The 22,621-nt window shown below is 40.8% G+C and overlaps 1 protein-coding gene across 9 annotated transcripts in view; it reads left to right on the top strand.

The window, feature by feature from the left end:
• Positions 1–22,621, top strand: part of SYTL2 (synaptotagmin like 2) — a 136,368-nt gene that overhangs the window by 89,564 nt on the left and 24,183 nt on the right. For 5 of the 9 annotated variants that reach the window (XM_020993723.2, XM_078156961.1, XM_020993725.2 and 2 more), the window contains 5 exons: positions 799–873; positions 10,033–10,131; positions 12,515–12,568; positions 14,498–14,545; positions 19,561–19,655. In XM_020993723.2, coding sequence (XP_020849382.1) covers positions 799–873; positions 10,033–10,131; positions 12,515–12,568; positions 14,498–14,545; positions 19,561–19,655 — 371 coding nt within the window. The other 4 variants (XM_020993720.2, XM_020993717.2, XM_078156960.1 and 1 more) reach the window with 4 other exon arrangements.

Raw genomic sequence — 22,621 nt, 5'->3', positions numbered from 1 at the left:
CATCTGGCATTATTTAAATAGTTGAAGAAGTATTTGCAGCTCAATAAACATTCATCCTATACAATTAAATGAACATTTATTAAGAGCCTATTTTATGTAGCACACTGTGTCAGCGAAATGAGAAGGATGGGCAAGATGCAGTTCCTACCCTCATAGAGCTTACACTTTAATTAGGAATGTGACGTACAGACAAATAATTATATACAAAATGGTACATGGTAAGTCCATAAAGACCTCAAACAAAGGGCTTTGTGAGATCTGAGAGGGAAAGAGTCATTACTAGCCTAGTTATTACTAGTTGTAGGGCAGTGAGGTAGCGCAGTGGATAGAGCGCCAAGCCTGGATTCAGGAAGACCTGAATTCAAATCTGGCTTCAGACATTTCCTAGCTATGTGACCTTGGACAAGTCAGTTAACCCTGTGTGCCTGAGTTTTCTCATCTGTAAAATGTGCTTGAGAAGGAGATAGTAAACCATTCTAGTATCTTTGCCAAGAAAACCCCAAAATGGGGTCACAAAGAGTCAGACGTGACTGAAACGTCTGAACGACGACAAAAATTAGTAGTAGTATTGTGCATCAGAGTTGAAGGATTTGGTAGGAATGTAGTAGGTGCCTGTACTATTTTAATAGCCTCCTAATGTGTTTTCCCACTTTTTTCTCCATTATCTCCCAGCATTGCTGACAATATTGACAGAGAGCTTTGTTGTGCCCAAATCACTGAAGAACACACCCTAACCAAAACTTAATATTGGCCAACCTGTTTGCTCTTTTTTAATTTAGAAAAGCATTTTTGTTTCAGATGAGTGTCCACATTGGGTTGAACCTGAACCACCTCAGGTACAAGATCTCAGTCATTCTGCAGATCATCAGCAAGGTAAGCATATAGATTTCAAGGCTCTAAACGCTAAGACCTGTTCTCAGTATGATCAAAAAGCCACTGAGATAATGAAAGTGACTGACAAATCCATCTCTAAAGTCCTAGACTGGTTTAGCAGAAGTTCTAATCCTGATGCTGAAATACCATCCCTTCCACATCCTAAAGGGATGCAGTCTAAAGGAAAGTCAGGATCAGAATGGCAGAATAATAACACCATGGATATGGAAAATGCTGTCCTCCAGCAAGATGGCTTAAAGTCTCCAGTTTTCATGCAATGTGAAATGAAGGCTGTAGAAACTAGTTATTCATTCTGGGTGAAGGGAGACCTATTATCTTTTGAAAATGATGAGAACAGTGGCATAGAATTCAAGAAATCAGATGGCGGTGTTTTACCTACACAAGCTGGCAAAGAGAAAGGACAACTATCATCACCATTCAGAAATCAAAATCAAGGAAGTAAAAGTATTATTCCTATTCAAGACACAAAAAATCCAAATGAGGAAATAGAAACACATTTCCTAAACACTGACTATCCCTTTAACTTTTCCAAAGAATTAGATGCTGAGTGCCAAGCGTCATCCAAAGTAGAGGATTCCTCATACAAAGAAAAACTCAAGTTTTTTGTTAATGGAAAAAACAGAGGAAACTCAAAGATGGCTATTGACTCTTCTGAGAATAGTGGAGAACCCCAGTTAAAGCATAACATGGAAGCCAAAGGTAGAAGAGTGAAAAAAGCTGATTGTCTGTCATTTCCATCAGAGGGAGAGAATATCAGGTCACCAACTCTTACTGCTGATGAGGAATTTAGAGAAAAAGAATCTAATTTCCCCAGTCATGGCAGGCTATCTGCTCCTTGCAAGAAGCCAGAGGATTTGCAGCAACAAGAAGCCAGTCATCTACCTGGGAGTCAAGTTCAAAGGGAGGAATATAAAAGAGTAAGTGATCGGATATCCTTCTGGGAAGGAGGAGGGAAGACAGTTAAAGCTAAACTGACTGATAGGGTGCCCAATTCAGCAAGAAACCAGGTACAAGTGCCTGCTACAGTAAGTTGGCCTGTGAAGTCAGTGGATTTGTCTGTGAAAAATTTGACTGAAGACCAGAATGAGTTTAGCCAAGTCATTGCCAAAAGGGTGGACCTAATTAAGAATGGTCAGATATCTTATGGCCCTGGCTTTTATTCCTCAGTTAACTCTGAAGGGTTCAATCCCCATATTATGGGAACATCCAGAGGGTATCCCTCAGTGGACCAACCAGGTAAAATACCTTCATTTCAAAGTGAATCTGTCAAACTTCCTATGACAGATAATTTGCAATCCAAAAGGGGCATGACTTTTTCAACATCAAAACATGATTCTCATGAAAGGAATGAAGCCTACTCCCATTTGGAAAATGACAGATCTTCCATAGCCCAACCAAACCCTAACTTTAAGGTTTGGACCTTGGAGGAGAGGATGAATGAAAACTTCCCAAAGCAGATTAACAATCTTTCACAGTTTCAGAATTTGAGAAACTTTTGGGACATGGGAACTAATTCACTTAGTACAAACAACAGCACTCATCCAGGTAGTAAAAAATCACTGTCTTTAGATAGTCAGAAAGAGAAGGAGTTGGATGAAACTGAGCTAACAAAAGAAAAAAGTGCCTCAGCAGGACAGGGCCTTCTAAAACAAGACAAAGCATCATATGGGGAGGAAATAAGGGAGCAGGATTCAAAGCTGACTCCTCGGACACTTTCCGATGAATCCACATTTCCACTGAAATCACCAGCAAAGTCCACTCAACTGCCAAAGAATGTGCCATCAAAAGAAAATGTGGATGAGCACCTCGACTGGTTGGTCCCTCCGATGTTCAGGGAAGAAGGGCATTTCTTGAGGGAAGAAGTGAAGGAATCAGTCATGAAAACAAGTGTTTTGCCTAAAGAATACCAAGACACCTTTAATAGAAGTTTAAAGAAACTACTTGAGGGAGCTCCATCACTGTCATTTCAGCCAGTGGGTGACAAAGATACTCCAGAAAATGGGCATGAGCCGAATCTTCCTAAAAATAGAGTCTGTCTCCAGGAGACAGATTTGGCTGATTTTGAGAAAAGATCTGAGTCTATAAAACAGGTCCCAAAGACAAGCACAGCCAGCACCCTATACTCACCAGAAGCTACATGTAAACCATTTGTTCCCAGGCCAGAAAAATCACTCAAGGAAGCATCTGAGCTTCCATACTCTTCTAGTCAAGTCAGGTCAGCAACTATTTCCACTGGGACTAGTTCTTTGTCAAAGCAGACAAGGTTTTTTGAAAAAGTGATGGAGCGAAGTTATAACTATTTGTTTCATGAAAGGGAAGGGGGGATACTTCTTAAAGATGTGGGAGATGCCTCGGATAATACTGTGGCCCCCCTCAAAATAAAAAGCAGTGATTGTAAAATAAGTCAGAAAGGACTACCACAGAAAGCTCCTGCCCCTTCCCATTCATTATATCAGACTGCTCACCTTAAGGACTCTTTTGGGGAGGCAGCCAACTCTCCCCAAGAGATGTCTTCTTTCCACTCTGCTTATGCTGCCCTTTGTAACAAGGGAAAGCCTCTGCAAAGGGAAATTTCAGAGACTATGGAAAAAACAGTTCTCCCTAAAATGGAGTTGGATGATTTGAACACTGCATTGGAGAATCTTCACAAGGAAGCCCAAGAAGATGTGTTGAATTCCACCAGAGACAGAAGGACAGTTCTTGGAGAGCAGCAACCAGGGATCCCCGAAGGTGGGACAGGAACACAGAATCAGATAAACTCTCCAGTTTGGTTGGCTGGAGAGCCAGTGGTTCCAGAGGAAAAGAGTTCCCAGCCTCTTGACATGGGCCTAGAAGAGCCTAGAGAAGAAGCATTGGGTATATTTCCTGTACATTGTTGTGATCCACCTCACCTGGACCAATCTCTTAGCCTGCCTGGCTCTACTAGTTACCAGCATTCCAAAGAATCACCCCAGGAAATATCAGAAACTCTGACAAAAACCATCATTCAGCCTAAAGCCACACTTAGAGAATTTGATATTGGCTTAGAAAAACTCCTTAGAGAAGCCTCAGAAAGCCCTCCCTTGAAACTGGGAAATGATAAAATGAAGACATCTGAGGCTAAGTTGATAGGTGGGTCAGCCTTTCCCGGTCAGACTGCTGACCAGGAAATTCAAAGCCCAGATTTCCTTGAGAAAATCAGGGAAACGATAGAAAAGTCTTTGGCTCCTTCAGTAGTTGAAAGTGCATTTGACTTAGGTTTCGAGAAAATCCTTAAGGAAGCCCCTGTGACAGAAGAAAAGGGAACTCTGAGTATCGAGTCCTCACCATCAGAGCAAGGAAAGCTGTCTAGAAAAACGCCTCATTTGTATTCATGGAACCCAGGAGATGCTAAGGTGAAGGTTAAGAGTAAAGTTTTGAAACCAAAAGGCTGGAAATTCATTGAAGACAAAGCAGAGGCCAATGGTGAAGGAGGGCCGCAGGATTCTGAAAGTAGAATGTGTAACCCAGGCACTGTGCCAGCAAAGAATGAACTTAAAGAGAATGTCTTTGATGGAGAGCCTGGTGATTCTGCATGTGGGGCCACAGGAGAACAGGTTTTTCTGGTCACCAATGAAGACCCATCTGAAAAACAGCATTGGGCCACATGCAGGTTCCCCAGTGAGCCACTTTCAAGAGAAAAGACATTTTCTAAAATAAGCAAGGTTGAACTGCTTCCAGAAACACCATACAAAAGAGGAGAAGAAAGAGGAAGCTCCTCTGGTTCGGATTTTTCAGATGAATACGTCAGCTCTAATACAGACAGCTGGAGAAGTTCTTCCCGTGAGCATTTTGAGTTTTTAAAAATCTCTAATTTTTCTTTTAAAGAGAAATATGGCTACTGTTATGTGAAGTTAACTGTGTAAAGGCTGGCTTTGGGGTCAAGGAAGACTTGGATTTAAGCCTTGCCTCTGGCACAGACTAGGAAGTCATCTTACCTCTTAGTGCCCCAGGCTACTCCCCCAGACTCTAAGTTTTAGATAAATTGTTGATCTCTATCAGTAGTAGGAGGGAATTTTCACTCCAGCAGTGATAAAATCACTTCTGGATACCATCTTATCATTCCCCCAAATATAGAGGATTGTTAATTATGATATCACTTAAAAATAAGATTTACTTGGCTTTCTCTAACATATAACCCTTCCTTTGTTTGTTTATAGGAGTCATGAATGACTATCCTGTGAGGGGGGTAACGATTAAATAAGATGAGTCCTCTTGTGGGGTCCAGACTTATTGCCTCATTTGTAGAAGGCAGCAAAGTCTAGTAGAAAGAACATGGAAGGAATTGCTCGGCGGTGCAGTGGGTAGACCAGTAGGCCTGGAGTCAGGAGGACCTGAGTTCAAATTGGGCCTCAGACACTTACTAGCTGTGTCATGCTGGGCAAGTCACTTAACCCCAATTACCTCTCCCCCTCTCTTGGGGGGTGGGGTATGGGGCAAAAACCATGGGATACAGTCACAGGACCTTGGATCCATTCATGGCTTTGCCACTTACTACCTGTGTGGCCTTGAACAAGGTAATCAGCTTCTCAGGGTCTCAGTTTCCTCTTCTGTAAATGAAGGGATTGGACTAGATGATTTCTAAGGGCCCTTCCAAGTTTAAATATATGATCCTCAATATCATGATGACTGGGGCTTTGAAAAGAAATACATGTCTTTCTATCTGTCTCTCAGTTCAGTCGTTTTCAGTCATGTACAACTCTTTGTTACCCTGTTTGGAGTTTTCTTGGCAGAGATACTGAAGTGGTTTGCCATTTCCTTCTCCAGCTCATTTTACAGATGAGGAAACTGAGGCAAAGAGGGTTAAGTGACTTGCCCAGGGTCACACAGCTAGGAAGTATCTGAGGCCAGATTTGAACTTGGGTCTTTCTGACTCCAGGCCTCTATCCACTGTACCACCTAGCTAGCTGTCTGCCTGCCTGCCTGTCCATATGTATATATATATATATGTGTGTGTGTATATGTGTGTGTGTGTGTATGCATACACATACATATATACACACATATATACAAACTAAAATATATATATAATATATAATATATATATATATATATATATATATATATAATTTGCCTCCATCTGTTTGTTTCTCCATCTCTATCTTCCTATCTATACATACATCCCTATCTCTCTCTACCTCTCTCTCTCTTTCTCCATCTCTCACTTTCTATCTATCTATCCATCCATCTCCACCTGTGTATCTGTCTGTTTCTATATCTATCTGTCTGTCTACCTGTTTTAGGGGTGTGCTGGAGCCAGCTCAGGAGAGTCATTGTTAAATTTGAAGTGTGAACAATTTACATCTCAAAAATTTGCAAATGTTACAAGTCAGAGCTGGGTTTATTGTTTTGTAGGACTTAAGAAATTTATTGTTTTGTAAGACTTAAGAGAAATGGAGATGTCAAGTATTGCAGATTAAACTGAAAAATGTGTCGTGCATGCATATTTTTTCTTAAGGCCAGTTGTTAACCATTTACCAGCACACCCCCATATCTGACTGTTCATCTGTCTATCTATATCTATGTGCATTTATGTATTAACTATTTACCAAAAAGATTCATTATCCCTTCCATGTAGAATCCTCCTCCACTGACCCATATTACAGCACCCCTATACTCTGAGGAGACAAGTCTTCATGGATTGCTATAGCCCCTTCATGACTCCTTCAAAAGTCACCAAAGTGGTGGTCAGGCTTTTTGTGACGAGCCTTTCTGACCTAGGCCTCTCCTTGGGCAGTGGACACATAGGCCATTGCCAGCTTCATACTTGGAACTCTTGCATCTTGGAGAGGACCTGACAGGGCTTAGGCTGTGCTGTCAAAGCCTCCAGGAATCCAAAGTCAGCTCCATAGTAGAAGCTGAAGAAGCTGGGGAAGCTTTAGTGGGAAAAAAAGCCCAATGTGTCTCACAGACACATTCTGTATGTTAGTTTGGGCACCTGTAGACAAATACATAAGGTGATTACATTGTTAACCATCCTCTATGTTAATATTTCATTATGTATTCCCCCATAAAAATGCATCGTATTTGAATTTTTGTTGGTTTTGCGTCCCTTAAAAAAACAAATGATATTGGAGGTAGTTAGACTTGCTAAAACATTCTCCTAATGGGGAATAATGAGTAGTTTTTTGGTTTGCTTATGAGAAAATGACTCACTTGATGGAGTTTCTTTAAGTGGGGCTGCCATGGAAGCCTCTGTGGCACAAATGGGCCCCATATTTGGGTTTCAGGAATAGTTTCATCATAATGTTGGTGAAATACCAGGGAGCAAGAGCCATAGAATTGCTTTTTCCTCCAATACTTCATCTAAGAGGAAGCCCTAAAATGATTCCTCTTGAGATGGTTTGAAACTTGGGAAATAATTTTCACCTTGTAGCTGAGGAAATCTAATAATCTCCATTGCCCAGAGTGTGCACTGGTTCTCCTTGGACTGGTTCATTTGCCTGTCCTGTTTCATCTTTTGGGGAATGGGAAAAGGGAAATCGTAATAACAAAACTCTAAGCCCTGTCTAAATCTTTGAGTCTAACCCTGGTTCAGCCAACAAACATCTGAAATCATTGCCACCTGTGGTTCCATAGATGTGGGAAGCTACTCTGTTTTCACAGTTTTGTCATACAACGTGTAGATATCCTTATTCCTAGCTTGATCAGTATCTCATTTTGGCAGAGTCATCAGAAGCAAATGGTTAGTGAGAAAGGAAGTGATTAGCATGAATCATGGGTAATGGAGGGTGCTCTGGAGCCCAGCCTAATGGTACCATAACTTCCCATAATCAACATTTTCCCCTCAGTGGATGGCTAGAATTTCAAGAATTTTCCATTGCCCTTCTCATTCTTGGTAGAAATAGAATGACTTCACTCTGTGTGGCAAAATTGTGAGTTCTGGGTTAATCTGACCAACAATTATGAGGCTCATCTTTCAGCAGCCAATTGGGGATTACACCCATTCATGCCAAATGATTCACATTATTACAGACTTGGAAGGGGCCTCAGAAGCCATCTGGTCCAACAATCTTTCTGAACTCTCCCTGACAGGCGGTCATCCAGTGTAAAGACTTCTTATGAGAGGGAACTCAGCTGTCTTCTCAGGCAGCCCATTTTCACTTTTGGGTATCCCTGATTGGTAGGAAGTTTTTCCTTACATTGATTTGAAACCTACCTCTGTGAAGCTTTCATTAGTCACCAAAAATCTATTAAGTACCAGCTGCATGTCAGGTGCTAGAGATACAAATACAAGAGTGAAGATGATCCCTGGCCTCAGAGAGCTTACACTCTAGTGGAGGGAATCTACATGTTCACATTTAAGTAAATGCAGGAAATAACATAAAATAAATGCTGCGGCAGGTGTGGGTGGAGTCCAGTGGAGAGCTTTGGCCTAACCAGTATAAGTATCCGGAAAGGGGATGCTTAGACTGAGCCATTGTGGGAGTTGTGGGCTCCAAGAGGCAAAGGGAGAGAGAGAGAGAGCATTGTAGGTGTGGCTATAAAGGCAGAGAAGTGGAATATGAGTGTGCTATGCAAGGAATAGCAGATAGTAAAGAAGGAAGGAAAAGAAGGGAATACACATGTATTAAGCACTTACTGTGTGCCAGGAACTCTGCGAAGCAATTTACAAATGTTATCTCATAACTCTGGAAGGTCGATGCTATTATTATCCCCATTTTGCAGATGAGGAAACTGAGGCAGACAGGTAAAATGACTTGCCCAGGATCACACAGCTAGTACGTGTTGGAGGCTGGTTTTTAACTTACATATTCTTTTTTTTTTTGTGAGGCAATTGGGGTTAAGTGACTTGCCCAGGGTCACATAGCTAGTGAGTGTTATATGTCTGTGGCTGGATTTGAACTTGGGTCCTCCTGACTCCAAGGCCAGAGCTCTATCCACTGTGCCACCTGGCTGCCCCTAACTTATACATTCTTGACTCCAAACCTAGCACTCTAATTAGCTTCCATTTTGGCCAGTTGGCTAGTTTTGTTGGAACATAAACTTATATAGGAATGGGCATAGTGTACACGTAGTGTGGAAAAGTAGGATGATTCCATCAAACGTTTCTAGTTCCGCCCTCTTGGGCTAAGCAGAACAAATCTAATCCTTTTCAAGTGTGGTAGAACTAGAAGTCATGGATTGAAACTGAAAAAAAAAAATCAGATGGAGACTTGATTTAAGGAGCCATCCAGTTTGAGCCATCCCAAAGTGGAAGGGGCTGCCATGAGAGTTTCTGAGTTCCCCATCCCCTTGTGGCCTTTAAACATGGTCTAGATGACTGTTAGTTGGACCATTTTGTTGTAGAGGGAATCCTTTTTACACAATAGATTGACCACACAGCTTCAGAGGTCCCTTTGAACTTGGAAAGTCTGTGATTCTGAAAATAACCTACAATGAGAGAGTCTTAATTCTGAAAGAGGAAAAGAGCCTTTTTTTGTGTTGAAAGTACCAACGATGTGGAGGCAGTACCTCCACAAGCTAGGCATGATCTAACAGAAACATCCATTCTCACAGAATATACACTCATGGTAAAGATGTGAATCCTGTCCTTGAGAAGAGTTGAAGTTCATTTTTTTAAAAAAAATTCAATATATTGCCTCGGTATTGGCATATGAAATGGTAGGTTTTGAATGTGACACTATCCAAAACCTGGACACCCAAAAAAGGTCTGTACTGATGAGTGGTCATCCTAATTATTTTATTTTTGTCTGTTATTGCCTTTCTAAGTATTTCTTAACCAGCACAGTATATAGCTAAATCCTGATTAGTACAAAGAGTGAATCCCCTGAAGTCTACACATTCAAAATTATAACTATGTAAAATATGGTCATTGGTTTCATCTCAGTGGAAATATGCAGTGTGAATTTGAACCACTTCAGGGAGCTTCATCATTTGTAGTAATTGGGACCTACCTATAACTTAAAAGAAAAGAAAGAAAGGAAAGCCCCAGAAATCATAGTACATGCTTTGTAGAGGTAAAATTTCTTTGTTATGGGAACTTGGAATTCTTTAGCACGATTATAGGCAAAAAGGGCTTGATACTTTTCACAAGGTAACATACCAGTCCTTGATACCTAAGACAGTGGTGGTGAGGGAAGGTATGGGCAGCATTTCACAATTTTTGTCTCATGACAGGTTCAGAAGAGTCAAATCCTGTTTTGAAGGCTTTGAAAAGGAATGCTGCTAGGAAAATGCCTTCCCAAAGCCTAGAGGACATTCCATCAGACACATCAAGTGAGGATCAAGCTTGGCCTGCTGCTCATGCCTCATCTGAGCTTCCACATGCCTAAGTGCTAGGCTTTGGCCCAGCTGCACGGAGTTCCACACACCAGCCCCTAACTTGGGTTTAGGCAGCGACTAACAAAATGACTTTTCATGAAGCTCACCCAAGGGCAGCTGCAGCTTTGCTTATGAAATAACAGCATGGGGAGGGGCTTCTAGAATCTTCGTTTTCTGGAATGGTATTTTAGGACCCTGGGATTTAGACCTGAAAGAGAGGTCTCTTGTCTAGTCTAACCCCCTCCCTTTCCAAAGAAACTGAGGCTCAGATAAGGAAAGTGACTTGTCCAAGGTCACATAGATAAAAAGCAGCAGAACTGAGATTTGAAAGCCATATCCCTGTGAATGTCTTTTCAAACATCCTAGTTTGAGTACTTATTCAACCACCGTCAACCTATTTACAAAGGAGTTCCCTTTCAACATCCTCGTGAGGCAGGTTGGGGAAGTATAACATATACCCACATCTGTATATTTTTTCTAGAGCTGTGATTTCAGCAAGGTGAAGAACTCTGCAGATGAGCACCTTCCTTGTACCTTATAGTCTGAGAAAGTTGTCTTGATGCACTGAGGGGCTAGTGACTAGCTCAGGGCAGTATGTGTCAGAGGCAGGACTTGAACCCAGGTCTTCATGACTCCGAGGCCAGCTCTCTTTCCACTACAGTATGCTCACCAGAGCAGTATGGTTTTTCATATTTTACCATGAGAAAACCAAGTCTCAGAGAATCTGTGATTTAAGTGACTCAAGGTAATACATCCAGAAAGAAAGTGGCAGAATCTTGATTCCAACTCTGGCCTCTTGATTCCCCATCTTGAGTTTTTCCCACTCATACTGCCCTGCTGTGGTGCCATGTAGCTGTGGAGTGAGGATGTGGTGCATGGCCTTTGTGTTAGGTGCCATGCAATTGCTGCATAATATGGAGATGGAGAACTAGTTCCTGGCTTCAGAGACTTATTTCTAAGTTGTCTTTATTCTCTTTCCTCTCCCTCCACCCCTACTCCAACAAGTTTATCTTTTGTCTTCTATTTGAACATAAGGCTTGGTCATTCAAAGACTGGTTAACCGTGCTGCTCCCCAGTGGCTATATTGCCATGAGCACATGCTCCTTTGACTAGCCTGTCAGCCGGCACATATCTTCTTGAGCATAGTAATGTACAGGGGTACTCGTATATCCCTTAGACAAACTTGAGAAGCCTGGCTGCCACTTTTTCTTGAATATAAGAGTTTATATTCAGCATGAGCTACCAACAAAGGGTCACTCCATTGCCAAACCATGTTGAATTCATCTAGTTGTCAAATAACCAGTCTCTTCCAGACTCTTTCCAGACTGCTTCTCAGTCAGTAAAATCAGCATTAAAACCAAAAGCAGCATCTTCCCCCCCAAACAGCTGCCTCCATCTGGAGCAGCACAGATCTCTGAAAGTCATCTGCCTGACTCAGATTTCAACATCAGCCACCTAAAGAATCTTAGGGTGTTAAGAGGTTGTCTCACCCAATGCAGGAATCTAGTCTAGAAGCTTTCCAACAGGTGGTCTCTGCTGGAACAATGCCTGTGACTGGGAGCTCCCTGCTCCCCAAGGCAAATCGTTTCTTTTGGGAACAATTCTCATTGTCAGCAGGTTGATTGTTTCCCCCTTCTGCCTTTTATTGTTGGCACTGAGGAGCACAGCACAGAGTCAAGGATTGTTGTTTAGTAAAACTGTCTTTTATATGGTGGCCATTTCCATTTTTAAAGTGTCCAGGGATGTTTAGGGTTAAACCAAAATCATATTCAAACTGGTATCCCTGCACACTGCATTTCAAATGCTGATGCCCTGCTCTCGCTGCAGCCTGCCAAAATTCCACTCAGCAGCTGGTCCCCAAGCAAGGTCCCTTAGCTTGCCTTCCCAAGGCTTGTGGAAAGGATGATGCGTACACACAAATATTTGTCACGGGCCGTGGGTTTGGGAAGGTGTTATCATGACCAGCATTTTCTCCTCTTCTTTGTTCATTTCAACGGAGAGTGTTCCAGCCCTGTGCTTTCTGCTGCTGCCGGCCCGTCGCTTGCTCTGCATTAACCCACTGACCCTTGGGAGTCATTCTTACAGCATTGTAGTGATGTAAACTGCATCAGCTCTGAAATGGGAGCTCCTGCCGTGGCACCGGGCTCGAGTGGCTAATCCAGAGGGAAAGTATTGGGGGGAAGACATCTTGTCTGGTCCTATAGCCTGCCTTCACCCAACCCCCACCCCCGTCGCTCCATCCTGAGTAATTTCTGCTAACTCCTTGGGGGGCAGCCGACGAAACGCCCGCCTCCCTGAGATGCATGTCATTAACCTCGTGTTACTTTCTCCTGCACAGATCAAGGCAAAGTAGATTTTCTGCCAGAAGACTTAGTGCGTAGTGCTGAAGATGGTAAATATCTTATCTGTTTATGCATGCCTGTCTTAGGCTCTGGGGTCCCTCTGACAGCAGCCATAGTGACACTCACTCTTGGCAGGTATAAGTAAGAGCTTGCCATCGGGTGATCAGAGATGCCTAAGGAACATAGGGTCTTGGCTCTTTTTGCTTTATGTATGACTGGTCTTATTCCAATGCTTCTGATGTCCATTGCTTCAGGTCAGTGAGAAACTCTTAAGAATGAAAGCCTCCAGGGACAAGGCTGGGGGCTTTAAAAAAAAAAAAAGGAAATTGCATTTCAAGATGCTTGTCTTGATTCTTTCTTGATGAAGTGTTAAGAAGAAAAAGCCCCTGGAACCAGTGAGGAGTTGTGTGGGTGGGACTGGTTCTGTGGGTGAATTATTCATACATTTGGCTACTGCTGTGTTGGGGCTGTGTGAGGAACAGTGTGACGGAAGAGGAGCAGGGCCTTGTTTTCTCATCTGTACAATGGGGCTAATGAGACTGGCTCCACCTCCTTTATGAGGCTATTGTGAGGAATGCAGAATGGGATCTGCAGTTTTATTCCAGTCACCTTCTCGACCAGAAGGAGATCCTGCCCTAGCACAGCAGGGAAACCCAGGTTACTGAAAGCTAAGAACCTCTCGAAAATGAAAAGACTTGCTTTAAAATGGAGGTTCTCACACTTTTTGTGTCACTGATTCCTTTGGCGGGCTAGTAAAGCCTCTAGACCCTTTGTCAAAATAATGCTTTTAAATGCATAATTGAAGGAAATGCTAAATTTTAATTAGAGGTTAGCTTAAGTAAAGGTGTATTTTTCGCCATGGACCCTCTGAAACATATCTACAGACCCTTTGGGGGTCCATGGACCCCAAGTTAAAATACTGTGCTTGAAATGTCCAGAAGGTTGACTAGTCTAAATGTGATATAAATTGTAGACCTAGAAAGAGGTGCTGGATATAATTTGGTGCAGCTTGAAATCTGTTTGAATAACATTGCCTCATCAGGGGCAGGGAAGAAGACAGACCTGAAATGAATCTTAAATCTTTTTTAAGGTTTGGAAATGTGGCTTTAGAATTTACAAACATGTTACTTATATTCACACAGAGAGTTCTTTGTTGTTGTAGTTGTATTGTTGTTATTGCTATTGTTGTTGCTTGCTACAGTGTTAAGTCTTAGAAGTGTATGCTTTGTAAGCCTTGTTACATCAAAGCAAGAGGATTCATTTTTAAAAGCCCAGTACTATCAAACTTCAAAATATCCATGATTCCATTGGTACAGGTATTCCCACTAGTGATGCAGATGATAGCCTACCCTTCCAAACCTTAGTAGGCAATCTATTCAGTGTTCTCTGATACCTCCCCCCCCAAAAAAAAGAGAGAGAGAAGAAAGCATCTGATGTCTGACCCTACAGTAATGAGAATATTTTCCATCTCTGACATTTAGCTCTAGTGATATCTTTTTTAAAATATTTGATTGTTATTTTATCCTTAAAACAAGCAGTAGCCATATCCCCGTTTTACAGATGAGGAGGACATTGAGTTTCAGAAAGTTTGTGTGATTTCCTCAGCGTCACAAAACTTTCTTAGTGGAAGGGTTGGGACTTGAATCCAGGTATCTCCTGGATCCTGATCAGATAGCCTTTCTGCTGAATCATGCTGCTCTCCTTTACCTTAAAGCAAGTGGCTACTCATGCCCATTTCTACATGGTGGACATGTTTTTATTGGTACTGAAGACCTTTTTACAAGTTGGTAATTTTACATATTTCTCCAGGGTCAGAAATTATCTAAAATGTTCCATGAGGAATTACCCTGAGGAAAAGAGCGTGAGTTCTGATTCTGATAGAGTCCTCAGTCTTGATTAGAGATATTGTAACTTTCTCTTTTCATGCATTTTTAATCATTTTGTTAAAATGTTATTCTCAATGTTGCTCTTCTGAGCAGATCAGAAAACAGATCAGCAGCAAGATACCAATGAATACATACCAGGAAGTGAGTAGCTGGACCCTAACAGCAAGCACCTCAAAGAGCAGAACCTTGGCACCATATTAAGTGTCTAGCTCTGTTAAAAAAAAAAAAAACTAACTCCATTAATAATGCTGTGTGTCTGTTACTAAATACCTGCAGCTCACCAAACTATTTCATTGTCAGGGTCTGAACTGTAAGCATGAAAGTACTCTCTGGAGGACATTAACTCAATTCATCTTGAGGCTTATAAATGGAAAAAAATGCATTAATGTTGAATCTTGTTTGCTTTTCAGGAGTATATCTGATACTCACTGGGTCCTGTTGGGTAGAATGGCCTGCGTGACTTGCTTACAGTTAAACAGAGTCCATTTAGGGCCACATGGCTCTTACATGGTACACGGAATGTTAGAGCTGGAAGGAACCTTAGGGTGTAAAATATTAGAATATAGACTGTTCTAGAATAGCTTCTTAACCTGTTTTGTATCACGGACCCCTTTGGTGGTCTGATGCCCTCTTATGGTAATGTTTTTAAGTGCATAAAATAAAATCCATAGGATTGCAAAGGAAAACAGTTATATAATATAATTGTTATATAATTATATGTTATATAATATAAAATATTACATAATTTGTATACTATATAAAATATATAATTATATGATATAAAATATTGCATAATTACTTAAGTTATATAATATAATATAATATAATATAATATAATATAATATAATATAATATAATATAATATAATATAAATAAATAATATAATATAATTGAAATAGTTATCAAAATATTTTTAAAGACCAAATTCATAGGCCTCACTGAAATATATCCATACACCATGGAGCCCGAGTTAAGAACTCCTGATCTAGATGGAAGATCCCTTAAAAACAGAATGTTAGAACAATGGAAGATAACTTAGAGGTCACAGAGTCCAACCTCCTTCATTTACATATGAGAAAACTGAGGTGAAATGCTCATCCCGCAGTTACATAGCTAGTGACTGGCAGAGCCAAGATGGAAACCCAGTATTCTTGCCACTTGGTACAGCCATCAGCTGCAGGTTTCTTGTACTTTTAGCATCAGACTATAGAATGCTCAAATTGACCCTTTTTGCATGTGCCTTTAACAAGAATTAGATATTTCCAATTCCTATGAATTCCTATGTGTTTGTGTATATGGATTTATGTTTACAGCCATATACAGGCATCTGTACATTGTGTATAATTCTAGCTGGCAGTTCCATTTGGCCTTGAGCACTTTGGAATCAACAGAGATGTTAAATTTGAATTGAGGTAGCTGATGTCGGAAGTGCTAATACAGTGATAGGCAGAAAGTTAGGAGACCTGGGTCTGAATCTCATCTTTTCCACTTACTGCCTGTGGCTACGTGGATTAACCTCTCTGGGCCCCAGGCTTCTCATCTATAAAATAAGGAGTTGAACCTTTGAGGTCCCTTCCAGCTCTAAGGCCACATCTCATGAGAACAAACAAATGCTGTGTCTGATGTCTTCCAGGGGCTAGCGTTCCTCAATCAACTAGCAAGTAGTCACTAAGAACTATAAATGGTAGTTCACTTTTTTTTTGGACTTTCAGCACTTTTCAAAGTGCTTTCTCTACAACCGCCCTATGAGATAGGCAGTGTGGGGAAAGTAGTATTGCCCTCACGCTAAAGACAGATGAGGAGAAGAAAGCTCGGAAAAGCAAATAAGACTTGCCCAGCATCTTGTAAATGGCAGAGCCAAGACTTAGACACAAATCTTTTGATTCCCCCTCGACATACACCTACCCTAATTACTGCATGGCTCAATAAACTAATCATGAAATTAAGACCAGATAAGACCGTCGTCTTATGGAAACTTTCACTCTCCCTCAGCACATAGCATAGTGTTCTGCATACACTAGGCTGCTATTAAATGTTCCTGGATATGGACTTGACATCTCAGTGCAGATGCTGGCTATTCATTTGAGCCTCTGTTGATGGGCTGTCACCTGTGGCCTACAGCCTGAAATCAAAGGTTGGCCTATTCGATTTTTCTTCCAAGCCTGAGTTGAAGGTTCTATGTTTCCTCTGCTTCAGCTCATGACATGACAAAAGACTAGAACAGAAAAAAGAGGGAAGGAAACCCAGGCCCTGAGCCCTTGTTGGGGTTCTGTCGGGAGAAACGCAGCCTTCTGCCTGCAGACGTTTGGCTTTTCCAATTGTGTTTTGAAGTGTCTGCGGTAAGGCATTTTATTTCCTCTTTTTGGCTCTTGCCCCAAAATTGGCCTGGAAAGCGAAATAATAGGCATCTCCTCCTCTTCCCAATTACCCAATTGGCTGAACACTTGGAGAAAGCAGAATCTAGAGTCATGTGTGAGCCTAGGTTCCTGTACTTCTCTGTAAATGAAAGTAGAATGTTTGTTTATCCTTCATGCTCAAAGAGAGCTAAAATGACATCACTATGTCAGGGTACAATGTGTCTGGCTGTGGCTGATCATGCCAATATGAACTTGGAAGGTTCCGCTACAGGCCAGGTACAGATAGGTCCCCAGGAAAGAAGATCCAGGCCCTGGCTCACAAACTGCTCCCAACACATGCTATATACCCAATAGCCACTCCGTTACTATATTTAAGCCAGTAGCTGTATATTTCTCCGCAAGATCCAACCTTTTGTGCCCTGTTAAAAATCAGTTGACTAGGATATAATTGCAGTATTTAAATTCTGAACAAATAATACAAGCAGGTATTTACATGACACTTTAGGTCACACAAGCACTTTACCTATATTAGCTCATTTGAATTTGGCATCAGCCTTGTGAGATAGGTAGGTAGTACAAAGTATTATCCCACTTGTCCTAAACTCAGGTCTCAGGGAAGTTTGCCCAAAGATAACATAGTTGGGAAGGAGAAGAACCGATACTTGAACCCAGGGCTTTTTGACTCCTAAGCCTAACACTCTGGACTTAGTTCATTTACTTATTCCTAAATCCATTAGTTTTGTGCTGCCTTTAAAAAAAAAGCATGAAAGAAATGGAAATAGGCCTGGTTCAGAAATTTATTTTAGGTCACATGATAGATAAATATGAGTTCTCAGGACATCCGCAAAGGCATTTTCTGATTTCATGGAGCCTAAGCTCATGTGGAAGTCAGCAAAGTTCCCATGAAATTTCTGTAAAAATGGAATTTCACTGAAGTAGGTACCATTCCAGTATAACAATAAATGGGCCATTCATCTAAGTGATGCTGCCTTACATCAGAGGAGATCAGAGCCAAGAAAGGACCCTAGAGACCAGCTAGTCCAGCCTTGCATCTCTCCCAATTTTTTTATCTGCTAGTTATACTTCTGTGTCCCTACTGTTAGAAGATACTCTATAGTATAATAATAATATCTGGTAAAATAGCCATTAAAAATCTGTCAGTTTGTCCCTTATTATACATTGTTTGAATACATTATTAAGAACTAGGGCTCAATTTGAGCATATTTTGAGTCATTGCCACGAAATGCAACCCAGGTCCCTTTGACTATTTTAAACTGATGTCATGGGATTATAAATTTAAAGCTAAAATGGCTTTTAGAGATTGTCTTCATTTTATAGGAGAGGAGCTAAGGCCCAGAGAAATTCTGTGACCTGCAGATAGGAAGTAGCAAGAATAAGAAGCTGAACACAGCTGCTCTTACACCAAATTCAGCATTCTTTCTATGAAAAGCTACATGCTGGTGATATCAGTAGGGTGGTTTGTGGTGGCAGAAGATTTAAAGTAAGAGAAGAGCCTGTCATTTTTACATGTAAATCCTTAAAATTAGGAATGGGACATATCTATAAAGGATCCATTCTAGGAGTATGTAGGCAGCATTTTCGGGCTCAGGGTTTTCTTTGGGTTTTCTCAATAGGTTCTTTGGACAGATCTAGTTGGCCTTAGGTACTTCTCCACAGATTTTGGCCCAGTAACAGATAATTGACACAGATACTTTGATTCTTTGAAGAGAAATAATAAAGGGTTTTTAAATTAATCTTTTTCTATGGTGAATGAACCATTGTCAGAAAACTAACCTTCCCATTTTGAGCTACAAAAGGTCAATGATTTCTTCACTGCTGTCTTTTACTGAGAGGTTGTGGGGCATTAGGGAGAGGGTGTTGGACCTAGGACTAGGAAACCCTGAGTTCTAATCCTACTTCAGACTACTAAAAGCTGTGTAGCCCTGGACAAGCCACTTAAGTTCTCTCAGCCCCATTTCTTCAGCAGTGAAATAATGAAGACAATACTTAAAGGACCTAATTCACAGGGCTCTTTTGAAGGTCAAATGAAATAACGTATGTAAAGTGCTTTGTGAATTTGAAAGTGCTGTCCATGCATATGGCAGTTATTACTATATTCCTTAGAGAATATCAATATATTTATATTTAAATCCTTAGATATTTAAGGGCAAGAGGACTTTCAGAACTGAATTATGATAGAAGATTCAGACAATCCAAATGAAATAGTTTCTCAGCCTGCAGCATGTTTGAAATGTATAGTGTATCTCAGGGAGGTGAACTAATAAATTGCAATGCAAATTCTATAAAAACCAAAGGTGAGCTTGCTCTGTTCTGATGTAAATCAATAATTAAAAAACAATTTGAATTGGAAAAACTCTAATATAATTCAGGTCCAGTTCCAGAAATGTTGACCTGGAAGAGATGTTGGAGATTATCATATTCAAAGCCCTAAAATTTTAAGCCGAAGGCTACACAGGCAAAGTGACACGCCCAAGGTCACTTAACCAGTAACTGGCAGAGCTCTAGAAATCCTTATCCCCTGACTCTTAAATCCAGTGGTCTTTGAATCTCATATTTTATACTAGTTTTCAATTTGGATTTGGTTCAGCTCCTTGTTAGATATCTATGTCTAATTTATCAGCACTGCATGTATCTTTATCATGTTCCTGCATGCGGACCTCTGTTCCTTTAGTCTCTGAACAAACACATCTCTCTTCATTGAAACATTTGATTTTAACTTGAGTGAAATGTTGCTAACAGTGGTAAGAATGTTTTGAAAATGGACCTGCTGCTCTTTAGTTTCCACAGTGCCTTCACATCCTGATAACCAATTTGCACATCCCGAAAAACTCAAAAGGATGAGCAAGTCTGTTCCAGCATTCCTCCAAGATGAGGCAAGTCTGCATTTTTAAATATAAGAAAAACCAACATTTGACAGGTGAATTTCTCCCTCTGGGTTTGTGTGTTTGTAATGCTCTGTGGCATTACAGATGGAAGTGCTCAGTGTTACTGGTCTTTGTTTTTCTGGTCAATAGAAAGTGTCTCATGTTCAGGAGAGAGGAAAACCATGTCTCATGTGACTGTCACCACTCATTTGTCAAGTACGGGCCACAGAGGCTTCCCTATTCTCCAAAGTGGCTGGAAAATAGAAATTCTGAGAAGTATTTGTCATGGGAGGACAGAAAAAATAAATATTGTTCTCCATCCTTGGGAGTTCATCTGGAGCAATTTGGCTTGGACAGTCTATCCATGTTGTTGATGAAAGTATTAGTTTACTAAAACAAATAAATATGCTGGGGTTAAAATATGTCCATAGATTTTAAGGGGTAATTTAAGTACTATTGAGTGCCTTCAAGCTGTTTAAATCTCATTTGCTCCTGGTCCTGTTTGACTGTTGAAAGCTTCCCATTTTTAGCTTTGAAAAAGTGTGGAGATTGTTTTTTTAAAAATCCTAATCCTCAAGAGATAACAAATGTGCGGAGCTCTTACCACTGAGAGCTTGGAACAGGCTAGGAACTGTGCCTTATCATCTGCAGGGGTTAAAAGGCAGATTCTCTTCCTGCCTCCAGTTACTACCTAAATACCCACCTTCTCAATTCAATAAACATTTATGAAGCACCTTCTATGTGGCAGGCACAGTGCTAAGCCTTTATAAAAAGAGGCAAAAAATAGTCCCTGTCCTCAAGGAACTTACAATCTAATGGGAGAGAACAGGCAAACAAATATATACAACACATGCAATGCTTTTGTGATTACCTCTCATCTGAAAGGTGATTCTCTAAGAACTGACCAAACTAAAATGTCCTCTTATAGACATGAAGAATAAAAGAAGTTGGAAACAAGCCTCTGTTACTAGAACGTCTTTGTCTCCCACTCTTATAATTCCAACTTTCAGACCATATAGCACACCTTTTTCCAGGGCTGCTCAGGCAGAAATGAGTCAGAGCTTCTCACAAGGCTGCCCCTAAGCTAAATTCTGTCACATTCAGTGCTCTGAATCTTCATTGCCTGTGACATTTACCCACCCTCATTGTGTACCTTCTCCCTTCCTCCCATCCCCTACTTTTCATGTGATACCCTTTGATCTTTTTCCTACTTTCATCAAAACATCCCAAGCAATTGTTTACACCTTAGTATGAATTTAAGCTACTGTGTTCCTTCTCTGAGGTGGATTGGAATTTCATCCCTTATTAATATAAGAAACTTCATCTCCTGTTAGAGTTCTAGGTATCTCAGGAAGTATGTCTGGGGATAAAAGGTCCTTTCCAGCCCATGTATCATCACTCTATCCTTGGGCTAGATTCACTGTCCTGTAATCATTCAATGGGTCAGTTTTTTCAGGAGTGCAAGTTAAGGTGTCCTTTGCAACATAACATCTATGCAACATAACCTCAAAAGTGGAGGCTGGATAGGAACCTGTAGAGTTCACATGGTTTTATGCCAACCTAAGTCCAGCATTTTGGCCTCTGACAGTTGGATGATGCTTCACTATATGGGTAGAGATAAATTATACTGGTTCATTGCCGTGGTTTTTCCCCCTTGTTAGTTTTTAAGTCCCTATGATTCTGGCTATGCAGGAGTGACAACAGATTATGTGTCTGTATTTTTTAAAATGTCAAAGAGAAGACTTTTTAAAAAATCTGTTTTATGACTTGATTAAAAAATGAAAAGCTCATGTTTGTGAATTATCTCATACTGATTACATCAGTTCTGGAATACTACAGAACTTCATCAAGAGACTGAGCCAGTAATCCACACAGCAAACCCCAAGTGGATGAAGAATATTTTATGATGTGCCATTGGAAGGGCAACCCATTGAATAAGCATCAGTACATCCATGTTGGAAAGGGGCTACAGATGGACAGTGAGCTTGGCTGAGGAATTGAATAGAGGGACATCAGACAGGAGTACATTTGGGAAATTGTATGCTACTTTCTTTTATCCTGAGATGCTTCCTGATAACAAAGTCCTACTTATCTAATACCAATATGTTCCCCTTGGTAATCACAGATTCATAGAACCTCTGAGTTGAAAGAAATCATCTCCTCTGAACTATACCTGACCAAGAATTCTCTCTATATCATCTCTGATAAGTGGTCATTGAGCCTTCAGTTGAAGGCTTCTAATGAAAAGAAAGCTACTAAGTCTCTATGCAGCCCATTTTAATACCTAGTACTGTTAGGAAGTTCCTCTTTACATGAAGCCTAGATCTGCCGCTGCAACATTCAGCTGTTACCCCTAGTTCTGACCTCTAAGGGCAAGCATGAAAGGTCATCAAATCCCTCAAGGCAGATTATGGCCCTTCTCAACTCTTCTCCAGATTAGACCTTCCTTCAAATCTCAGCTAAAGTCCCACTTAGTGCTTTTCCCTTTTCCCTCTCCAACTTAGCCTGTATATATTCATTTTGCACATAGCTGTTTGCCTGTTGTCTCTCTCCAGCCCACTCCTGCCCTCTGCTTAGATTATGAGTGCCTTGAGAACAGGGACTATGTTTTGCTTTTCTTTCTATCCCCAACATTTACCACTGTGCCTGGCATACAGCAGGCATTTAGTAAATTATACTTTATCATTTATCATCCCCACTTCCTTGAAACCATTACCATTTAGTAGTTTCCAGTCCCCTCACAACCCCGGCTATCCATTTCTAGACTCAAGCTTTTCAATATCCTTCCTAATGTTCATAGCAAAGATGTCTACTGTCACTACTTTCTAGAATACTATTGGAAATGCCAATGTATAGGGGAGGGTGTACTAGAAGACACAACTAATAACAAATTCCCATATATAGTAGAAAGGAAAATCATAAATATTTAAGATGAATCCAATATGAGACACACAAAGACCTATATCAGAGGAAAT

The sequence above is a fragment of the Phascolarctos cinereus genome, unplaced genomic scaffold (assembly GCF_003287225.1).
Source record: "Phascolarctos cinereus isolate Bilbo 61053 unplaced genomic scaffold, phaCin_HiC Scaffold_726;HRSCAF=1367, whole genome shotgun sequence".
NCBI lineage: Eukaryota > Metazoa > Chordata > Mammalia > Diprotodontia > Phascolarctidae > Phascolarctos > Phascolarctos cinereus.
The sequence above is the reverse complement of the archived record's forward strand: the minus strand, read 5'-3'. Positions and strand labels throughout refer to the sequence as shown.